This window comes from Nycticebus coucang, chromosome 7 (assembly GCF_027406575.1).
Source record: "Nycticebus coucang isolate mNycCou1 chromosome 7, mNycCou1.pri, whole genome shotgun sequence".
Classification (NCBI taxonomy): Eukaryota; Metazoa; Chordata; class Mammalia; order Primates; family Lorisidae; genus Nycticebus; species Nycticebus coucang.
Window position 1 is genome coordinate 4,030,409 of NC_069786.1, and position 23,022 is coordinate 4,053,430.

At 41.1% G+C, this 23,022-nt stretch overlaps 1 protein-coding gene across 2 annotated transcripts in view; it reads left to right on the top strand.

Annotated features, from left to right (window-relative positions):
- Positions 1-23,022, top strand: part of CSMD1 (CUB and Sushi multiple domains 1) — a 1,787,407-nt gene that overhangs the window by 1,744,632 nt on the left and 19,753 nt on the right. For both annotated transcript variants that reach the window (XM_053598050.1, XM_053598051.1), the window contains exons 54-64: positions 1,115-1,288; positions 3,718-3,906; positions 7,026-7,199; positions 7,923-8,105; positions 12,763-12,939; positions 13,561-13,740; positions 15,957-16,130; positions 16,548-16,721; positions 18,070-18,143; positions 21,014-21,125; positions 22,515-22,694. In XM_053598050.1, the coding sequence (XP_053454025.1) occupies positions 1,115-1,288; positions 3,718-3,906; positions 7,026-7,199; positions 7,923-8,105; positions 12,763-12,939; positions 13,561-13,740; positions 15,957-16,130; positions 16,548-16,721; positions 18,070-18,143; positions 21,014-21,125; positions 22,515-22,694 (1,791 nt within the window). The remainder of the gene's footprint in view (positions 1-1,114; positions 1,289-3,717; positions 3,907-7,025; positions 7,200-7,922; positions 8,106-12,762; positions 12,940-13,560; positions 13,741-15,956; positions 16,131-16,547; positions 16,722-18,069; positions 18,144-21,013; positions 21,126-22,514; positions 22,695-23,022) is intronic.

Consider the following 23,022-nt stretch of genomic DNA (forward strand, 5'->3'; position numbering starts at 1 on the left):
AAAAGCTGCTTATCAGAGGGTAAAGATGCCGAGTTTGGGTCTGCAGGTTAGTTTTGTGGATTCCCGAATGTCGCTACCCTCCCTGAGTCTTGAGTATTGTTTGTATTTTCTCCCTGTCATCAGGAATACAGAGTTTTTAAGAAGCCCTTCCTTTAATACAAAGAGGTGAAACAATGCAAAATGATCCTCTTCAAATACTATACCTTCAAAGATAATTATTGGCTACTATTTTTAGGATAGAAGTACATACTTTTACTGCAAATTTCCTCTTCCTCTTCCAATTATTTTTTTCTTACATATTCTTCATTTTCCTGGGAATTAAGCAAAAAAATGTTGACACAACTCTTAGGACATCTCGAAGGGTATTATCGGTGATGGTGCTGCAGTAAATGGACACAGTTCAAGGGTGAAAGCTTTACTTACAAGAAAAAACATGCTGACAAGATAAATGAAGAGGAAAACACCAGTTTTACAAACATAATGTGTTTCTTTTGAAAGGGCCTATGATGTGCCTCCCCCAGCTCTGTCTCCCTGTTAGCGGGGGCGTGACACAGTGACAGTTCCCTGCATCTCAAAACATCACACAATAGGAATTGACATCAGAAACACTATTTGAGTGTGAAGAGTTATTTTGATAATTTCATGATGTTTAAATTGATATTGTGATAATTTTACATGGACCATTTTGAGCCTCAATCAAATACCCATAATCTTTCAAAGGGCAAGTTTGACAAAATCAGCTTGTGAGTATGAGGGGGAAATATTCAAAATTCATGATTCATACAAAAAATGTTATCTCTTGTTTTTTCACTGCATCATTTTTAAATCACTTGACATTATTATTTGCTTTGACTATGAAATAATTATGATGATGAACGAAGCATGTTTGCCAGGGGTTGGTTATTGTCCAAAATTATAATAAAAGCCTGTAGGTTCCTCTGCATTTCTATCTCTATATGTTACTTTCCAAATGTAAATACTATCTGTAAAATGTCTGATTGGTTGAAAACCCTTTCACCTACATACTTAGCAAAGCTACATCTATATTGGTATTTAATCCCACATGAAAGTGATGAGCTGTTTAATATTTAACAACAATGACCTTCCTCTGCAGCCATCACGTGTGGTCACCCTGGCAACCCTGCCCACGGATTCACCAATGGCAGTGAGTTCAACTTGAATGACATCGTGAACTTCACCTGCAGCACGGGCTATCTGCTGCAGGGCGCGTCCCGAGCCCAGTGCCGGAGCAACGGCCAGTGGAGCAGCCCTTTGCCCACGTGTCGAGGTAGGAAGAGCGTCCGGGAAGTGAACCCTTTGCTCTGGGAGCGGCGACTATTCACACTGTCCATGCACGCGCTGCCTCTCATAAGAAGTAACTTAAGTCACGTGAGTGCAGTTAGGCCCAGCACGGAAGCAGTGCGGTTGTGACCACACACGCACACTAAAATGTGAACAAATGGGTCTTCTACGGAATATCAAAATTGATTATGTCTGTTGAGATGGATGAACTGACCACTGACCAAGCATGAAATAAACAGCCATTGTTGCTTTGACATGTGTGTTTTAGAAACTCAAGAATAAAATGGGAAAACTTACTTTTTAAGCTCCGACTTGACAGGAGGGTAGGAAACCACGTCAGGTTTTTATTTGTGTAGCATTTTTAAGTGAAATCCCCCGCCCCGTGGCCTCCGTATTCATTGCATTCTTTGCAGTGAGCAAGGGGGAACTTCGTGAGAAAGCCAGTGCTGTTTTCCTTCTGTGTTTTCATGACTGCTGAAGTTCTCAAGTGGGAAACACAGCACTGGATCAAATGATACTTTATTTAAAAGCATGAGGACTCGGTTCCTGAATACTTTCTTTCTCACAGCATTTTAATACTTTAATGGCTGGTATTCATTCCCATCTTTGCTCTTTTTTAAAAGGGTATGTTTTGATTAATTAACAAGTTATACTTTCGAAAAAAAACTGAGGCATAAGGAAATGGCAATTTTGAACTATGTCTGCTTAAAAATTTGCGAATTCTAGGCTGTGTCTTAAATGTCTTATATTCTGAGATGGTGCAAAACTTTTAGGGTGAGGGCCCCAGGAATGCCAGTGCTATTTTCTCCTGTACATCTCTCACCCTGGCAAGGGGGCCCCTGGGAGAATTCCTGTCAGTATTATCAGAGGGAGGTCACTGAGCCCACGTGTTCCAGCCGAGCGGAGCTCAGAGAGCCTCCGGCAAGGAGGAGGTGCAGGGGCCTCAGGGCTCCTGCACTGGCTGCAGCCTCTCTCGGGGATTCCCCTCTGCTCTGTGCTCTCTCTGCAGCCTGCTCCCCTCTCAGGCACCAGATGCATATGGTTGCTTTGTCCGTCCCCTTCTTCTCCATGTAAGGGAAGGTTGCCAGAAAGGAAAAAATTATGAGAAAGGGTAGCAGCAGCTCCGTCTGGGCCATCAGGGTCTTGTGGCCATTTGATGTCTACAGAGCACCCTCCGGGGGCGCTCAGAGCCCCTCACCCAGGCCGCCCTGTGCCTTCTTCACGCTCCCTACAAACAGCTCGCTGTTTGGGGCAGTCTCTTAAGAGCAACATAAGCACAAACAAACAGAAGCGTCCTCAGCGCCCTGGCCCCGTGGCTGCCTTGGGGATAGGTATCCATCTCCTGTGCTTGACGTGCAGCTCCAACTGCCCCAGAAGTGGCCCAAGCCGTTGTCTTCCAGGCCAGACAATAATCAATTTTTCAACTTTATTAAATTCTCTCCAAGTAGGTAATTCCTGCAATTTTAGAGATTGGGTTACAAATGTATTGCAGACACGAAGTACTGTGGGGCCTTAAAAACATCTGCCTGTGTTCCATAAATGCGGTGTGTGCCTATGGGTTTTTCTGAATCAGAAGAACTCAAGTCTTCCGCAAATGCAGGATTGTTTAAACAGGCAGAGACCACCGACCACCACTGTTCCGCAGGACTGAAGGGGAACTCTGCAAACCTGGATTCTGCCCCTACCTTCCTCCGTAACAGCCGCCTGGTCCCCTCCTGAGGGGTGTCAGAGCTTGAGATAACCAGGGGCTCTTTGTTTCGCTAATTCCCTCCCAGATGCTGAGGAGTAGAAGGCCTTTCAGACGGAGGAAGCAGGCCCAACTTGCCACAGCAGAGCCTCACTATGGGCCTGTTCCCTAAGGGAAAAGAGGCTTAAATTAGAGGCTTCCACGCAGTGTTGATGGAAGAATTATCCTTTTTTTGTTGATTCAAAATTGAACAGATTTTACTGTAGTCACACACACTGAAGTGCTAATCCCTGTAGCTGTGGGGTCGGGGATAACCACTGTGCCACAGGCTGTCCTCGAACATCACACCCAGGTGAAAGTATTTTTAACTAAATCCAACTTCAGCAAGTTCTGTTTCACTAATTTTAAAACATAAAAACATAACCAAGAAAACTAATGTTAGGATTGACATTGAAGAAACATGTTATCAGGAAATAGTTTAAGGAAATTGGCTTCATGTTGTTAAAATTGCTGTCATAGCCATCTACTGCCTGGCAGGGTTTGACACAGACTGGCTCAAAGTAGCAAGTCGAGTTCATCCAGGGAACAGAATTTTCTTAAATCCTCGGCAGCAGCGTTTTCATTTTGTGAACTTCCCAAAATCATGAGGCGTTTCCTTTCCTTCCTGATCTGTTTTGCTTGTAATACGTAGTTATTTCTAACTGACGTGTGAATGTTGTCTTTTCCAGTGGTGAACTGTTCGGATCCAGGTTTTGTGGAAAACGCCATCCGTCCTGGGCAGCAGAATTTCCCCGAGAGTTTTGAATATGGGATGAGTGTCCTGTATCATTGCAAAAAGGGGTTTTACCTGTTGGGATCTTCTGCCTTAACCTGTATGGCTAATGGCTTATGGGATCGTTCTTTGCCCAAATGTCTGGGTAAGTGAGGGTTATTTTGGATTCTTCTGCACGTGGCCCTATAAGGACATCAGCATGCAAATATATGCATATGTTCCAAAAGATACTGAACAGTAATTCTCTGTTCTTCTCTCATCATCAATTGTTTCAGTTCTTATGATAGTTTTAGATAGATAGCAAGAAACCCCAAAGTACAACTTCACTAATTTAAATAAGGGGTGATTGGCAGGCTGCCATACTAACCACCAGAGATAGTTGGGCCCAGGGTATTGCAGGTCGCTTGGGCCAGTGATTCCTTTGTCTCTCGGTGCCACCTGCCTACCCCACCCCAGCGAATGGACTGCTCCACCATCATCTTTCAGCTTTGTTCTCTCCACCCAACCCCCGCACCCACCTGCAGGTTCAGAAATCTGGGCAAAGGGCTCTGGGATGAAATTTCCATCTTTTGGGCCAGCTGAGCATCTGTGGCCCGGGGTGGGGGCAGAAGAATGCTCTGAGGGACACGATCAATTAGGGTCTCCTGAGCCAGCAGTGATGACAAAGAGAGAGCAGTCTTCTAATCATAACCCTTCGTGGCTTGTGTCTCTAAATCAGGGCAGGAGCAGTGCTCTGCAGAACAGTGGAGTTCTCCTGGGCAGAGGAGGTTATAGACCACCATGGACCCCCTCAAAACATGATTGTCAGTATATTTTAAAGCATGTAGGTTAGCAAGAATGCATCATTTTTTTTTTTTCCCTAATAGCCATGGCCTTATTGTCTTTTACTTGAAAAATCAGATTGTCTCTTTGCTCAACGAGCATCTTCTTTTAAGAATGTAATCTGTTCTGAAAATTTAGGGAAAGGTGTTAACTCTTTTTGGCATTTCTGAAATTAGGCAGAAACAAAGCAACCTCAAAATTGAAATCTTATGTTCTTAGTATGCATTTTGCGTGTGTAAAGAAAGCAGGAAATGACAGCTCCATTATTAACCGAGTCTGAGCCCGCCAAACACACACACACAAACACTAATCCATCTTACTGCATTACAGCATTGGGGAGCGCCTCTAAGAACGACGCATTGTTACGGGAAATCCGTTTCCCTCCACGCACAATGCCCACACACCACTTGTAATTTACACAGAAACTGTCTCAAATTCTACCTTTAACAAAACAATTAATTTTTGTGAAAGAAAGAAAATGATAACTTAAAAAAAACCTCTCAGCCTTATATGACCAAAACAACGCATCTGTAAATGTGTTACCATGTCCATCAGATTGTGTCTGCATTAGAGTTACCCGTGTCTTCCCAGAGGGGGATTTTTCAGAGAAACAAGTTTTGTTTTTTCCTTTCCCAGAACATCTCTTTTAAGGCTCCCCTGGCTTCTGTGAGGCTCCCATTAGCATTTGTAATGATGTTAATGTGCTTAAAGCTCCAGGAACTGGGTTCTAACTGGCTTTCATTTCCTTGGTGGCTCAGTTCCCACTTAGCTGTCATCTCGGCACCTGTGGCTCAAGCAGCTAAGGTGCCAGCCACATACACCTTAGCTGGCAGGTTCCAGCCCTGGCCCACCAAACAACAATGACGGCTGCAACCAAAAAATAGCCGGGTGTTGTGGTGAGTGCTTGTAGTCCCAGCTGCTTGGGAGGCAGAGGCAGGAGACTTGCTTGAGCCCAGGAGTTGGAGGTTGCTGTGAGCTGTGAAGCTATAGTACTCTACCCAGGGCCACAGCTTGAGGCTCTGTCTCAAAAAATAAATAAATAAATAAAAAACAATCAGAGTGACCAGGAGTGTGGGGCACAGAGACCACAGAGGAGCCCTTCAATTTACAAGCTTAGGAGCAGGGGGGCTGCATTTCTGTTGCACTGTTTCACTGAAGGTTCTCTTTTTTCTGTTTTATTTCAACTACAAGTGGTCATTTAGCCACCACTTCACTGTTTAAGTTCTAATTGGCTTTTTCTTAGGACTTTATGTAGATATCACCTGGTTCTCCAATGAACAGATGTCCATGCAGGCCAGACAGTGAGCACCAGTGTGACTCAGGGCTGGGGACGCCTCCCAGGCTCCAGACAGTGAGCACCAGTGTGACTCAGGGCTGGGGACGCCTCCCAGGCTCTCGGACAGTGAGCACCAGCGTGACTCAGGGCTGGGGATGCCTCCCAGGCTCCCGGACAGTGAGCACCAGCGTGACTCAGGGCTGGTGATGCCTTCTAGGCTCTTAGACCATGAGGACCAGTGTGACTCAGGGCTGGTGATGCCTTCCAGGCTCTCCAAATATAATTACTCTGGGATATTAAATCAGTTGTCTTAGAGTTATTTTCTGGTAACTCCAAATCAGTTAGTTTTTTTTTTGTTGTTGTTGTTTTTACACACAGCATAAAAAGTTGTCAATTGTTAATCCTAATTTGTTACCTCAAGAAAAGAGAAAGGTAAATTTTCGCTATCTTTTATTAACCTGGATTCCAGAATTTGCCTACTTAGGGAATATTTATACATAGATTATGCAACTGATTTGGTATAATTTTAAGGAAATGAATGGAAATGCTGCTATTATTTTATAGAATAAGAAACTAATCAATAAATTATTTTCTTACACATTTTAGATTGCCACCTATTCAAATAAAACTTAATAGAATGGTCTTCCTAGACATGTGATTGAAGATTAAGGAAACTTGGCTGAATTTAGTCCCTAAGCAACGTCTATGATTGTCATAGTAACTAAAGAAATAATTAAAATACATTTGATGGATCCACATTACTTTCTCAAAGTTAATTTACCACTGCTCACTTAAAATACGTGTAAGCATAGATGGGAACATTTTAGTAACGTGGCTTTCCCCTGTATGTGACCCTGTATGGAAACCCCCACATTGAGCAAAGTTACCTTATGATTAAAGAGAAAAAGCAATCTTCATTGACAGACCCTTTTTTTTTTTAATTTCATAAATAAATATTGGGGAAGAAATGTCATCTGGAACTTACATTTTTTGCCAATTAAAGTAGGAAACTGAAGGGATTTGCCAATATATTTGGCCGTTTTTGTTTACTGGGTGATCTTACCACAGCTGTCTGTATGGGAGCTCTGTCTGTGCAGAGAGGTTTAACTAAAATGGTGCACTCATTTCATGTCATTTCTTTTCTTTCTTATTTTTTTTTCCTTCAGCTCTATCATGTGGGCATCCAGGGGTTCCTGCCAATGCTGTCCTAACGGGGGAACTGTTCACCTACGGGGCCATGGTGCACTACTCCTGCAAAGGGAGCCACAGTCTTGTAGGTAATGACACCAGAGTTTGCCAAGAAGACAGTCACTGGAGTGGAGCTCTGCCCCACTGCACAGGTGAGGGATGTGCAGCCCGGTAAAAATGTGAGATGGGTGCAATCGGGCACCTATTTGAAATGTCAGTGCCTCATTTCCAGCCCAATCTCCCCATCCCCACCCCCATCCGTGGACACCACCACTTTATGTCTTCTCCTGAGTAGACTTGGGAGTTTCTGGGTCGCGGGGGCTGGGAAGCCCGTTCACCTTGGCTCAGAGCCTCCTTCTTTGTTCTTTACTCTTTTCTGCTTCCTCTCAAAGCCTCCACATTCCCTCCACCTCTATCATCAGTAATCGCCTGGACCCTCTATGTAAAAAAACATTTTAATTCTTCCTGTATGTTTGTTAAATAAGCAAAGTTCAGTGAATCAGCAAGTGTAGCCCTCACAGTGAAGAATTCAACTCTGATCTGATTTTGTTTCATTCTGGGGCACACTGAACCCCCGCCTCCCTTTTGCCTCTGCACCCACCTTCCAGGGGACACCTGCTGCCCTCACATCCCGGGGTTTTTCCTTCTTCCACAGGAGCGCCATGGGCTCTCACAATGGTGTGTTAATTTGTTATTTTTGTTTAAGTATCACAGGGGCTATCACGAAGAAAATCTACCTTACAAGATCACCCTAACGCCATGTGGTCATACCTCACCTACGTATTGAAACAACTTTTCATATTCTTTAAATACAATAAGTCTGTTTTAAACAAGTCTTACACAGCTTTGCATTGCCATGTGTTTATTTTTAATAGGAAATAATCCTGGATTTTGTGGAGATCCAGGGATCCCAGCACACGGATCCCGGCTGGGGGATGAACTGAAGGTGAAGAGCCTCCTTCGCTTCTCCTGCGAAGTGGGGTACCAGCTGCGGGGCTCCCCTGAGCGGACATGTCTGCTCAATGGGTCGTGGTCAGGATTGCAGCCTGAGTGTGAGGGTGAGTCCACTCACTGAATCAAAGTTAAATTTTATATTTTTAATAATTATATAATGGTGATGCAACAGAATGTCTTTGCTCTTACGAAAAAACACACTGAAATATACAGTTGAAAAGGACCATTACATGTGTAACTTACTCTCAAATATTTCAGACAAGATACATATTTAGAGAGAGAATAGATAAGATGTAAACAATCAGTGAATCTGGTTAAGGAATAAGAATTGCTTATGCTATTTTTCAAAATTTGTGTAATCCTGTAATTATGACAAAGTGTAGAATTACACAAAATGTTGCCCCTAAAATAGAACAATTTCCATATTCCATTTTCAACTTTTCTTATAAATACTTTTAACAATGCCAAATATATAGAGAGAGATTTATCACTGAGAACCTTTGGAAAAGCACTGTGGTTTAGGAGTTGGGGTATTTGGCTATAGTCCTGGTTTCTGTGTAATTATGATCGAAACATGTTGGTTCTGAGTCTTAATTTCCCTTTGTGTAGAAGGGAAAAAAAGGCTTACAGTTAAATCATTACTAATATTTTCTCAGTAGTTATACAGGAGACTGGATATAGGTAAATTAGTGCTGGAAGAATTATTTAGGCTTTTTAGATGTAATCCAAATTCATCTGAATTTGTCAAAATAATTAGATCATGATGGAAATCTGAATAAATGTCAATACTTCCGTTTCAAGAATGCTGTGTGCAATGTCGAGCCCAAAGCCTGGCCATGCAGCCTGAACTTGGTGTATGAAGAGTGTAGACTGTCACCTTCCAGGGAGCTGAACTCTGAATATTCTATAAAGTAGGAGCACTCACTGGGGTCTGTAACTATGTATTGGGTTTAACTCAAGTACTTCAGTTTTGCACGTTTAAAAAATGAAAAGAAATGTAACAATTGAGAATGAGCAGTGTTTTTCCATGGAAACTCACCCTTTATGCCTATATTGGAACACCGTGAGTTCTCATCTAGCAAAGCCTACATAAGCTCATTTGTTTGAATAAGAGAACTTACTTGGACTTTGCTGTACAAAGTACCTGCCTCAAACTACGCAAGGATTTTTTTTTTTTTTAAGTATTCTGTTTTTTTTAAAGGTAGAATTTTTAACGTTTCCGGTAAGATTTTTAGAAACTCAGCCCTTAAAAGCCACATATGCAAAGAAGATAAGTTATAAAAATGCTTCAATGCAGAAAATACTTCTCAAATATGCCATCCCTCATAGAATTGACCACTTCCCGAACCACACTTTATGATGCGGAAATCTGGGATGTTGAGTGAGCTGACTCCAGTAAATGTTAATACTCACCAAAACAAGAAATTATACATAGTTTGGTGATTAAACACACACATAAGTAAAAATTGTGGTTACTGCACTTTTAATCTGTAGGCTTCTATTTTTTTCCTCACTTGCTATCCATGGTAAAGGGTCTCAGCAGTGACTGTGCCTGCAGGAAGGTTGGCCATGGCTTAGCCAAAGACTCCTGGTGAAATTTGCTCAAACCTGGTGTGATTACTTCCCCTGAATTTGTCAAAATAATTAGATCCTGATGGGAAATCTGAATATATTGAAAAAGGGAGGAGGGGCTCCCTTTTTTTTAATTCTTTTTTTTTTTTTTATTAAATCATAGCTGTGTACATGAAAGCAATTATGGGGTATAATGTGCTGGTTTTACGTACAATTTGAAATACTTTCATCAAACTGGTTAGCAAAGCCTTCTCCTTATTCTTAATATATTTTCACCCCTTTAAATCATACTTGCTTTTGTCAGCAATCTAGTCTTTTAATCACAGGCTCCTTCACTTAATGGATGTTAAGCAGTTGCTTGTTAGGTGATCTTAGTCGCGTTTCCCGGGAAATTATGATAAAATCTACATTTGACTCAAGGAATGGACAAGTGATGACAATTAAAATAACAGCATCAGCCACAAGACATCTCTTTGCTGCCCTCAGCTACCAGATGTTACTCTTGTCACCCCGGATATAGTTTTACTCATTTTATAGTTACGCATTGCTGCTAACGAGTTTGAATAGATTGCTCAATTTTATTTAACTTCTACTAGCAAAGATTGGCATCCGTTAGCTCAGTTTAACAGCAATCTTTCACTTAGATGCTAAGTGGACAGTACTAATATTTGTAAACTATAACATGAATTTAAAATACAATTCTGTTTTACTATAAATCAAATAAACTTTTTCTGTAACCAAATGTACTTAAAAGGAAAGGTGTATTTCAAATCAGGAAGCAGAAAATATGGCTGAGTTTGACTTATAATGCTTTTATTCTTGTAATGATTCTAAATTAAATGTTCTGTTTCAGTATTAGCCTCTTTTATGTTACGCCATCATGGTATGGATAGAAAAACAGATACGTTGACATTGTCTTCTAAGTAATCAGCAATTACACAGTTATAACCATCAGAGAATAATATGTTTCCCATCAGCAAAGAGAAAATAAAAATAATTTATTCATGCTTTTTACTTTATACAATGCAATATTTGAGGTGACTTTCTCAATATTAGGAGGGTATGGCGACAGATACTCGTTCACAAACAGAATAGTTATTTGATTAGTCTTGGTATTGGTTTTGCATGGGTGACTTTTGAGGATTTATACACAAATTTCAGTATTGGATATAATTGTGATTCAGCATAATAATATCAGTATCTTTTGTTGGTTTATTAGATTATGAATTATATAAACTCCAGTTCCTTTTGGTGACAGACTTTGTGTTAGAACATCTGCACCACAATACCTATAGCAATTAAGTGATGAATAAAAGTTTGTGGAATTAATTGTCTTGAAGAGTCCAGGACTTTGCCTTAATTTCATAGTCATTGTAAAACTTCCAAACTCTATAGAACTTTAGATATCTTCTTCTGAATTGGTGAATATATCTCAATTTAGATGCCAAGCAGAAAGATGCAGGTAAGTCTGTGTTAGAAAGGATTGTCAGCTCAGTAAGCTTTTAACAGTGGTTTTCTCTGGGAAGGAGTAGGGACCCTAATGTAAAAAAAGGAAAGGAATTTTATTTTTTACTTTATATGCTTTTGTATTGTTTGAATTTTTTTCACAATGAATATGCACATTCTACAGTAAAACCTATTTAAAGAGGAAAAAAATATTTTTTCAAAATACTCTAAGTAACTAGCCACTACTCTATTTGCTTCTTAGATGATAACTGTTAATAGGTGAATTAATTTTCAAAAAGCAAAGTTGAAAATCCTTTACAAATTGATGCAGTCTATAGAATTTGCTGCTTTAGATGAGAGATAATGTTTTAAAACTACCTACTAAAAGCCAACATATAAATAAAATCTGCCTTCTAGTAAAAATTATAAAGCAGTTATAAGCTCAAACTCAGATTTATCAGAGAATTGGGCTGCGATTGATTATGTCTGCCTTGCGCACAGGCATAGAAGCATGAGCATGTGTGCTCTGTATCAGATTTTTTTTTTTCAAACAAGGTCCAGTTCAACCTGAGCGTAACAGCATTTTTCAACATAATGAGAAAGGAATCCTCTCAACTTCTGGTTTAGTGATATCCACATACAATGAAAATTTTGCAGGCTATTATCTTCCATGTTTAAAATGAAGGTATCTTTGTTCTCAAGGTTAGATTTGAAAACGGATCAACTAAATATACCAAAGTATTTTCAAATATTTTGGTCTTTCTCAAAAATAGTCTTATGATATATTCTTGATATTAAAAATCTAGCCAAAGTTCACATTTTTTATTTATCTGTCTATTGTACATTATTGGAATACAGCTAAGAAGGAAATACAACCATCTTCCTGGTAAATAGGCTCAAGTAAAAAATGCAAAAAAAAATTTAGATTGAAATCATCACCTTGAAGTGTTCCAGCAGCAGCTGGACTTTCTTCTGTTTTCTGACTAGGGAGCACACAGCCCTGATACTGGAAGTGCAGCTCTGTGCCATGATAGAGACTGATCATCATTAATTGATGCTTTAGTGTCTGTCTGTGGCATTAAGATCCTCTTGAGAGAAATGCAGAGTGCAATCATGTCAAAGCCAGTTAACAAAGCTGCCATTAGATGTGGTAACAGCGAAGAGACCATTTTACAAAGCAGTTTAAGTGTAGTCATTCATATTCCTGAGGTGTTCTTTATTTTCCGAAATGAATGCTTTCTCCCAGAGATATAAAATATGATCTGATTTGCCCAGATAAATCGAAACAAAATGAAACAAAACCAAATAAAAACACACAGCTATTGCAAGAAGGAGGGTGCTTCTCAGTTGCTAGTATCAGAGATACCCTTTTAACCATCACAATAATTCCATTTTGTCATTAAAAGTCTTTCAATCCAAAAGTATCCCTGGTTTGAATTTTCAGTGCTTTAGTTCATGTTTTAATTTGTCTAGGAGTAATGTGCTTTGGAAAGGACAAGGGAAAATGCAGTTTTTACACATGAGTCTTACTTAGTAAAACATATATGCATTAAAGGAGGTGGTGGGTTCAAACCCAGCCCCGGCCAAAAACCTGCAAAAAAAAAAAAAAGAGAGATCTTCATAGGATTGTGTGCCATGGTCACGTACTAAGTGAGTAGCTGTTAATCTGATAACCTCTGCTCACCTGTGTCTGTGCTTTCTGTCATGCGTCACTCACTTTGTGTGCTGTTGTTTCCCTTACAGCTGTGTCCTGTGGCAATCCCGGCACTCCCACCAATGGCATGATCATCAGCAGTGATGGCGTCATGTTCTCCAGCTCTGTCATCTATGCCTGCTGGGAGGGCTACCGCACCTCGGGGCTGATGACCCGGCACTGCACAGCCAATGGGACATGGACCGGCACAGCCCCCGATTGCACAAGTCAGTACCCACTCGTCATGGTAACTCAAAGACATGATTGTAAAATCCACTCCACTGAGGCATAAAAAAAAAAACTGACTTAAAGTGTTTTACTGATCTTTAAACTCATAAATAAATAAGAAGAAACTATGCGTTTGATACTATGATTCTATTTCTTATGTACTTTAAGATTTTCCCCATTTTCTTATTTATGTGAATGGAGCTACATTAAAAGGCTAGTTGGGTTGGACATTGTGAAACTGATGACAAAATAGATGAAGTCTTTGTCTGTAGACCACATAGTCTACAGAGAATTCAGAGAGGTGTGTGGCTCTCTGGCTGCCGGCCGTGTCTCCCTGATGAGTGACTAGTCCAGGGATGGGGCAGGCACCTGCACAGCCAGCCTCCCAAAGAATTGAAATAAGTGATTCCACACACACAGCCTCCCGACAGCAGGCCAGTGCAGTCATCACACAGAGGGTAGTATCGCTTTAGTGATTCACTGCTTAATCGCTTCCAATAGTAGCTCAAGGAGAGAAACTTCGAATACCAGCTCTGCAGAATTACGGGAATAGAAAGCATGACACATTCATTTCATGATCAATGCATCTCTCTGGTTCCCTTTCATTGCCTGCTTCTTAGTTATAAGCTGTGGGGATCCAGGCAGCCTGGCAAATGGCATCCAGTTTGGAGCTGACTTCACCTTTAACAAGACCGTGAGCTATCAGTGTGACCCTGGCTACCTCCTGGAGCCAGCCACAGCCGCCACGATCCGTTGTACCAAAGACAGCACCTGGAATCAGAGCAAACCTGTCTGCAAAGGTTGGTGCCCTTGCTCTCTTTCACTGGGCTTACTGATAGGTACAGAGTCTTTATTGAATTATATTTCATTTTATTTTGCAAGCATTCAAGTAGCCCTTTGAGGGGCCAGGCATTCTTAAAAACCCATTTACAAGCGTTAAATCACTTTATTTTTATAACACTTTTGTTTTATAGATGGGAAAACCGACTCACAGAGAGGTTCAGAAAAAGGGCTGGGAACTCAACCCCAGAAGTGTAAGACTCAGGATTCCATGACAGGGGTATGACCCCAGAGTCAGTGTCTGAGTCCCAGGGTTTTGCTGTCCCTTGGTGAGCATGCCCACCCTGGCTGTGTGCAGCCTCAGAGCAGACATGATGGTGAACGTGCTGGGGAGGATATTAGTGCCGTGACATTGCATGCCTGGGTTGCTGGTACTGAGGGTAACACACAAAGGCGTGAAGAGGCTCGTGACTTGCACGATTGGGCTCACATGAATGAGAACCAGTTGGACAGCTTGAGTGAAAGAGAGTGAGTGGGTGGCCTCTTACCATGAGCCAGGAGCACACTGGGGGGTGGCGGCCAAGGTTGAGGTTTCCCATCCCCACCACAGAAGAGATGTCCTAGCCTCCTTAAGGGCTGGCGTGAGCTAGGACAAGCAGGGCGGGGAGGAGCTGGGCTTGAAAGCTGTCGCTGGTAAAGCAGAGAAAAGTGGCATCATCCTCTAAGGAGACTTGGCACAAACAAGACACAGGGAGTGAGAGCTGGAACCAACAGCAGCTTCAGTGGAGAGGGTGTTATCCTTAGTGGGCTCTGGACAGCAGGTGTTTTTGTGTGGACAGTATTCTCTGAGGCTTACAGGAAACCTAGCAGATGCTCAAAGACATTGCTTCACCTCCGCTCAGGTCTGGGTGTTTTCTTTGACCAGTCGAGTGGGAGGAGCTCATTATCATCTTAATAAGACACTTGCTACCAAACAGGCACTAAATTAATGTTTAACCAAACACACAAGGTTGTGTTGGGAGTGTTCTATTCAAATGCTCATGATGGAAAATCCCAGTAAAATGTTCTGGCCAGGGCAATGTCAATGCTTTTGTAGGTCTTTATTCTTCTGTTGCCCATTGAATTGAAAATAATGTCATGGCCAGGAAGGCCCCATGACACTGGAGATCTCTCTCTCACTGGATGGATGGGTGGATGGATGGATGGATGGATGGATGGATGGATAGATGGATGGGCAGACAGACAGATACCTTTAAACTTATCTCCTACTATTTGCCCACATCATACTCTAGGTAACCCCTTTCTCATGACTGTTCCCCAAGCATCATCAGGGAGTCTGAGCAATTATATATTGAATAAATGAACAGGTGGCATGGCCAGAGAAAGACCCATTTCCAGCTGGGTGTGCCTGTGTGACTCATGTGTGTCTGGGAAAGCACTAGTCTGACCACACTAAGCAGGTGGAGGCAAGGCTCTTCCCTTCTGCTCCCAACAGCGCCATTGGAAATGTCCATTCAGCTCAAAAATCCAGGAAGCTCTTGAATTTTCAGTGAATAAGGGTTTCAGACAGTGTATTTTAGATTTCCCCCTCCCCCACTGTTTCGTGTCTTCATATCATTTCTGGAAGGCTAACGGAGCACCTGGGGAGCCCACTCCAACAGGCACATCTCCCCAGGGACCAGTGAGACAGACTTGGGGCTCTGGGCTGTGATAAACCACTTGTAGTGGAATTTTACAGAATCTTCTTTAGCGATGCAGGCATTTAAAAAAAAATATTCAGCAAATAAGTGGACAGACTGTGTCTTTTGGAAATTTTATCTTATTTTTTTAAAAAAAGTATTCCGATGGCAGAAGAAATTCTTACCATCTGTGTATAAAAACTCACGTCATATGGCCAAGTCTTCATTTGAATTATCCTCAGTAACCATCATAAAAAGACACAAATTAAATAAGAATATTTCTTCTTTTCTTGGCCTTGTCAGGTTCAATCCTGTTTTTTTGTAGTGTGATGTGTTTTAACTCTACTTTGCTTTTACATACCTGATCTAAATTAATGAAGAAATGCTGGAGCAGTATTTTTTTTATCCTGTCTCCTTTAGTGATTATTGTATATTTAAAAAAAATACCTATGGAGATGTCATTTGTAATTCAAGTAAAATTAGAATGTGAACTGTTTGAACCTCACAGCTGCGGTGGGTGCTCAGAAATGTTTAATCTTGTTTTTCTCTGGAACTAGCTGTCCTGTGTCCTCAACCCCCTCACGTGCAGCACGGAAAGGTGGAGGGGACAGACTTCCACTGGGGCTCCAGCGTCAGTTACAGCTGTGCCGACGGCTACCAGGTCTCCCATGCGGCCATCCTGTCCTGCGAAGGGCCCGGAGTGTGGAAGGGCGAGGTCCCTGGGTGCCTGCGTGAGTTCCCGCAGGGCAGCGGGGGCAGCGGGGGCAGCGGGGCCGGTGACCCCGAGTGTGGAAGGGCGAGGTCCCTGGGTGCCTGCGTGAGTTCCCGCAGGGCAGCGGGGGCAGCGGGGGCAGCGGGGCCGGTGACCCCGAGTGTGGAAGGGCGAGGTCCCTGGGTGCCTGCGTGAGTTCCCGCAGCAGGGTCGGTGACCGCCGCCCACGCTAAGCTGGCAGTCTGGGGAGCGCAGTGGTGTCGTTCCAGCTGGAACCAGACCATGCCCTGCCCAGGGCACAGTCCTTGCATTTATTAATCTACTTTCACGGTCTCCATAGCGTAACCTAAAGATTTCACAGCGACTGGTAGAGCAAGTTCAGTGGGTGGACCCAGCGCAGGGGCCCGTAGACTGGACTCCTTCTTGTTTTCCGCAGCTGTGTTGTGTGGAGACCCCGGGACCCCGGCGGAGGGCCGGCTCAGTGGGAAGAGTTTCACCTACAAGTCCGAAGTCTTCTTCCAGTGCAGACCCCCATTCATACTTGTGGGGTCTTCCCGAAGGATCTGCCAGGCTGACGGCACCTGGAGTGGCATTCAACCCACCTGCATTGGTAATGACTGGCCACATTTGGAGAGGACATTTCATTCCAAAATCGGGTCATTTGCGGTTGCATATAGACAATGTGCTTAAACGTAATTTTATGCACAGGGCGATACTCTTTGAGCAAGCACTGACCAGCTAAACTGAGGTGCAGCGGCTCTTAGAGTTTGCAAACTGAATCTGAAGTTGATGTCAGAGTCTGCAACAGAAGCCATAGCCTTGTGCTCTCACCCCAGGGCTGTTTTTGCTGTGCCTCTCACCTGACAGCTTCGCTGGTGGGGAGAGAGTGCAGCCCTGAGGGTCCTCTGAGACCATCACCCAGGAGATGTCCTCCCCGCTGTGTTACTAGGGCAGACTTGAGTGTTAATGTTGGGTCAATTTTGTTCTTACACGTTAATTGAGAACAAGAGTAGACATTACTGTAGTAAAATGTTAATAATGAGTTTTGATTATCTAAGAAATTTACTACCCTGTTTCCCCGAAAATAAGACCTACTCACAGGAAAGACAAGACATCCCCTGAAAATAAGACCCAGCGCATCTTTGGGAGCACACCTTAAAATAAGGCACTGTCTTATTTTCGGGAAAACAGGGTAGTTCTACTTAGAAGTAAAGAACAGCCTCAGACATCCTGTCCTTGTAGCATTTTTTCCTAATTATAGAGTATTTGAGTATTTACTGTCCTCTGACATGAACTATTCATACATGGTAGCTATCTCTCTATTAAAAGCATTTTTATTCTCCCTGGTAGATTAGTTGCTCTAGAAAACAAATCTCAAAAAGTTGTCTGTTTTGTTTTTCTACTCCCAGCTGGGGAGCAGCAAATAAGGAAGTTGAAAGGCCCTGTGCTCAAGTCCTCTATTTTTGCAAAATGTCACTGTTGCTTTCTTGTATGCTTCATTTTTGAAGCATTAAATGTATTTCTCATCTTGAAATCTTGAGGGAAAGTAATGCAAGGAATTTGGAAGAATTTCATGGCCGACCCAGTGAGACGCCATGGATGGAATCTTCATAAACCAAAAGAACATTGTAGATCACTATTGCAGATGCTGTTGACCCCATAAGTACGTGTCAGAAGAAAATATTAAACCAGAGAACGAAAAAGAGCATACTTATTTCTACCCAGACAAGAACATATAGAAAGTGTAAACTCTGATAAAACTCTAACAATGAATGTCTAAGAAAAGTGTCTTAAAGAGAAGATAAAAATAGCAATTTACTTTGGTTTTTAACTGTCACGAAAAACATCTTGCGCATTTGTCAAAACAGCATTTTCTCATTTTTTGAAACCTCTTAGTAGAAATGACACAGCTTCTGTAATAACCGTATCTGGTCTTTCTTTTTCATGGCGATTGTCAGATCCTGCTCATAACACCTGCCCTGACCCCGGCACCCCCCACTTTGGGATACAGAACAGCTCTAGGGGATATGAGGTATTCCGTGTTCATTTTACTATCCGTTTCAGGAAATATAACAGACAATAGATATTTAAACATGTATGTAGGTTTTATATACCATATCTTATTTATGTTACATTGCCCAAAAAAATTCATTCAAAGAGGGTTTCTACCTGTGTTTTTAACTGCCAGAATTAGTAAACTATTTATATCTTGATTAACACAGTAATCATTGCTACATGAAAGTATATATTAACCTATTTGTCTGCTAAACTTACATGGAAATTCTCAAATTGTGGTAACTCGTTGTTATACAGATACTGTAGAAGACTTCATTTAGGAACTTTGTACAATGGGCAAATAACATTAAATTATAGAAAAAAAAACAGAAGAAAAATGTGTTTAACTCGCTTAGTCTACGTTCACTTTTAAAATCTGTTCTCCGTATTATCTCTTAAAACTCTATGAGTTATTATTATGCTAAGGATGACTTTGAAATGTTCATTTAACTTTTAATAAAATGAATGTGAACATTTCAGTTAATATTGGAGAAACACCTAAAAGTGGAAGGTAATGAAGTCTGAAATAAAATGATTTAACCACCTTAATTACTCAAGTAACTCCATGTCTCTCTGATTATATGACTGTGACAACCAAAGTTAAATATATATACTACTTCCAACTTAGGGATCCCATCAATTTAGAATAAAAGACCATTTTGTTCAGTCACTTCCTTCCATCTCTCATAAGCAGTAAATTATTCTGATTTTACTGGCTCCAACACACATTGGCTATTTCCTAGTAACTGCCTTGCATTCCTCTCTGAAATTCTTACAGGTAGCTGATATGTTAAATCTAGCTCATTTTATGTTAGGTCTCAATATGGCCTTAAGCTTCAGGCAAATACTTCCTGGCATATAAATATTCAATGCCAAACTTCATAGAATATTGCAAGGAGGAAATACTGTTCTCACTAACTCTGTATGTAAAGTGATAGTTTGATAACCATTGATCCTTATTGCTTTGATCAATACTTACCTTTCTCGTGTACAACTTAACAGCAAATAAAATTTTATGGTGACTATATATACCAACATATTCCCATAATCTATCATAAGATGCTACTGGGGATGAATAAATCCTTTATCCCCCTTATGACAAAATAAAGTTATATGAATATAAATAGCAGATGATACCTGCCAGCAAACTTTACTAATAATTAAAAAGACACAGATGTCTGGCGGCGCCTGTGGCTCAGTCGGTGGGGTGCCGGCCCCATATATGGAGGGTGGCGGGTTCGGACCCGGCCCCGGCCAAACTGCAACCAAGGAATGGCCGGGCGTTGTGGCGGGTGCCTGTGGTCCCAGCTGCTCGGGAGGCTGAGGCAGGAGAATCGCTTAAGCCCAGGAGTTGGAGGTTGCTGTGAGCTGTGTGATGCCATGGCACTCTACCAAGGGCCATAGAGTGAGACTCTGTCTCTACAAAAAAAAAAAAAAAAAAAAAAAAAGACACAGATGTCATCTTTTAAAGAGGCAGCTGAGACCATGAGACACAAGTCTCCCCCAAGGAAAAATTCTTTTTCCTCTTTCCTTAGGAAACATTGTAGTTTTGAATGATGAAACTTTTATCCTTTTTTTTGGCTTGTATGCAGAAACATTACTTACACAGAGTGAACCATTTCAATTTGGGAGCAGCCTGTGTTCTACTATATTAATTATGAAATTTAAGTCACTATTTTCCATTACCCAGCCAGGCATGCTCCCTAATGCTCAAACTCCATTTAGAGTGTCTTGGTATGTCCTGCTAAAAGTCAGGTACTGAGATGAACAATTTATCTTTTTCTGACCTTAGCTCACAGAGGCCGTCTGTGGTTTTTGCTGGCAGGTGAATAACGCCAGCGTCTGTACCAGGAGGGCTGCCTCGGGGCTGCCATGCTGACTGGGAGGCCCGGTGGAACCCATTCCTGGTAGAGAGGTGATAGGCCTGTCCTTCCTTGGCCTTCAATCTCAAGTTGGTTGTTCACTTGAAGCATAGATGGAGTTGAATTTTTTTTTTCCTTATAAAGTCCGACTTCTACTATATTAAGTGCTAGAAGCAACTCCCCCCCTCACATACTCACATGGTTCATTTACTATTCAACACACCCTCTCCTTCCTCACATTTCACTTCTGAGTATTCTTCCAAAATCCCGAGAGGGAGGGAGGGCCTAACCCCTGGGAGACAGAAGATTTAAGTAACCCCTTTGAAATACTCAGAGCAGGTATCCAAGTGGGTAGTCAAATATTTGTACGCCAACTTGATGCATTTAAGTGGCTTCATAAGTCAAACTTTGGCATCCACTGGGTCCTGAGCAGAGCTGTCCTAAGCACAAACCTGTCGTCTTCTCTGGGGCCCTCAGCAAATAACTGTACCTCACTCTCTAGAAAACCATTTACAGATCACTGGAAATCTGCCCTTTGAGGCGTTTGCAGTTAAGTTAGGAAAATTAGTATATAAATACACGGGTGATTCCCTTAGGAGTTGGCCCGTCTCCTAAAGATGTTAACAAAATAAATACCAATCATATAAAATGTGAGTAGAAGAAAAACATGGAAAAGGAAATAATAGTTATTGCAAACTAAAGAGAGAGAACTCTAAAAAGAAAAAGCATAATTTTTTTTACCCAAATAGCCTTTCAGAGTTTACAATTTACTGTCGTCTAATCTATTACCTTATCCGTAGAGCAATCTATATGGCGTATGATGCTTTTAGATGCGATTAAAATTTACATATTAATTTAAACACTAGCACGAGACTGAAGCGAACTGTTACCAGTATGCTTCTGCCTTGGCGTGTGTTTGAAGCATTATTAATTTACTGAGTATGTTCCTTTCACCCCTGAAGCTAGTGTTGCATTTCCTTTCTAGGTTGGAAGCACAGTTTTCTTCAGGTGCAGGAAAGGTTACCATGTCCAAGGTTCTACGACTCGGACGTGCCTTGCAAATTTAACGTGGAGTGGGATTCAGACTGAATGCATACGTGAGTGTGCTTTCTTCACGCTGGCAGCTGCTACCTCTGTGCTGTGAATGTCTAGGAAGCGTGGACCCTCAAAGGAAATAATGAGAACCTGTTCTGTATTTGTTTTTAATTCCCTAATTCTGAACTTGGAGTGGTTCTCAGGGTGTAGGGTGTAGTTCCTAGGGATTGGCAGTGCCAATATTGCCATTGAATTGCTTAATGATGCTAATTTCAAGGCACTGGAGCCTGTGAATCAGAGTCTGTGAATCACTAGTCTAGTTTACCAAGCCCTCTAGTGTTTATATAGAATTTTTAAAGAGGGGGTGAACTGGATCATGTTATATACCAGGTGTAAGCAGAAATGTTTAAAATGTTATTCTTGTTATATAGTTGAAATATACATGAATTGATCATTTGAATTGTTGCTTCCAGATAAAATTTTATTCTTTTGATTTAACCATGAGAATTAGAAGAAACGTTATATGAATGATTAATAAGTCAGTCATTCATTTCACCTGCTATGAACTTAGTGAAATACAGTGCCTTACTCTTACTTTAAAATGCTAAATGTAAGAACATTAATAGCATGATATAAAAAATTATTTTGTTAGCACACAAGGGGCGTTTTATGTGTAAATATTCATCATTATTATCAGATGTGTATTTATTTCTAAACTATCTTCTCTAAACTACTACTCAAATTATAGTAAATAGTACATATACACATATGGGTACACACACCACCATATTTGTGTATGTACAAGCGTGTGTGTATGAATTGTATGGAGCTTGCTAATATCAGGTCTTCACTATGCTGAAAGTTTCAAACATTAATAAATTGTGAAATAGGGACAATACTTAAAGCAATTGCATTCACAATTTTAAAACTATAAACTTGCTTTATAATAATATGCCAATACCTTTACTTGAGATGTATGTGAACCTTAATAAAGAATAAAACTATTTGAGAGAGAATACACTTTACAATCTCATGTACTCCTAAATTGTATTTTAAAGGAAGTACGAATCTCTAATATTTTAATTGCTCTGAAATATGTTATCATATCAATATGCATTTTCACCAAAATTAATTATTTATTTAATTGAATAACATATTTTCTATTTGAATACGTGCCAGTCTGTATGTGCCTAAGTGTAAGGCTGGCCTTTTAAGGATTTTTAAAATATTGTTTTTAAAAATAATATATGTAGTATATCAGAAGTGTTTGCTTGTTTCAAAACTTTGATCTCCAAATCTTTATGCATGAATACTTATACGTGTAAAAATATGTATACTAACTTTATAACCATTGCCAAAATCTTTTGCTCTATTTATTTCTTTGGATATACATGCTAACTTTATGAAAAACAAAGTCTCACTATTTCCTAATGCAATAAATGCTTTTTCAGCTCATGCCTGCCGACAGCCGGAAACCCCAGCACACGCGGATGTGAGAGCCATCGATCTCCCCACGTTTGGCTACACCCTGGTGTACACCTGTCATCCAGGCTTCTTCCTTGCCGGAGGATCTGAGCACAGGACGTGTAAAGCAGATATGAAATGGACAGGGAAGTCGCCTATTTGTAAAAGTAAGTCATTGATCAAGGAGTGGAAATACATGCCGAAAGAGCAAGGAGAGGTACCTGCCGCCCGTCAAGCTATTTTCTAAAGTTCCTAAATAATAGCATGATGGAATTAGTGCTGTCATCCTGCCTAAATTGTGCTTAATGTGTGTGAGCGCCATGTGTGCGAATGTGCGTATCGAGTTTGATACAATGGTGGCACAGCTAGGTAGATATATAGATTTATTATTTGCTAATTTCATTGTAAGCCAAAGGGAAAAGCTGTATGGTTAAAGAAAAGCATCCAGAGTTAAAAGGAAAATAACATACGCTATGTTTTCAGAAAATGTAATTC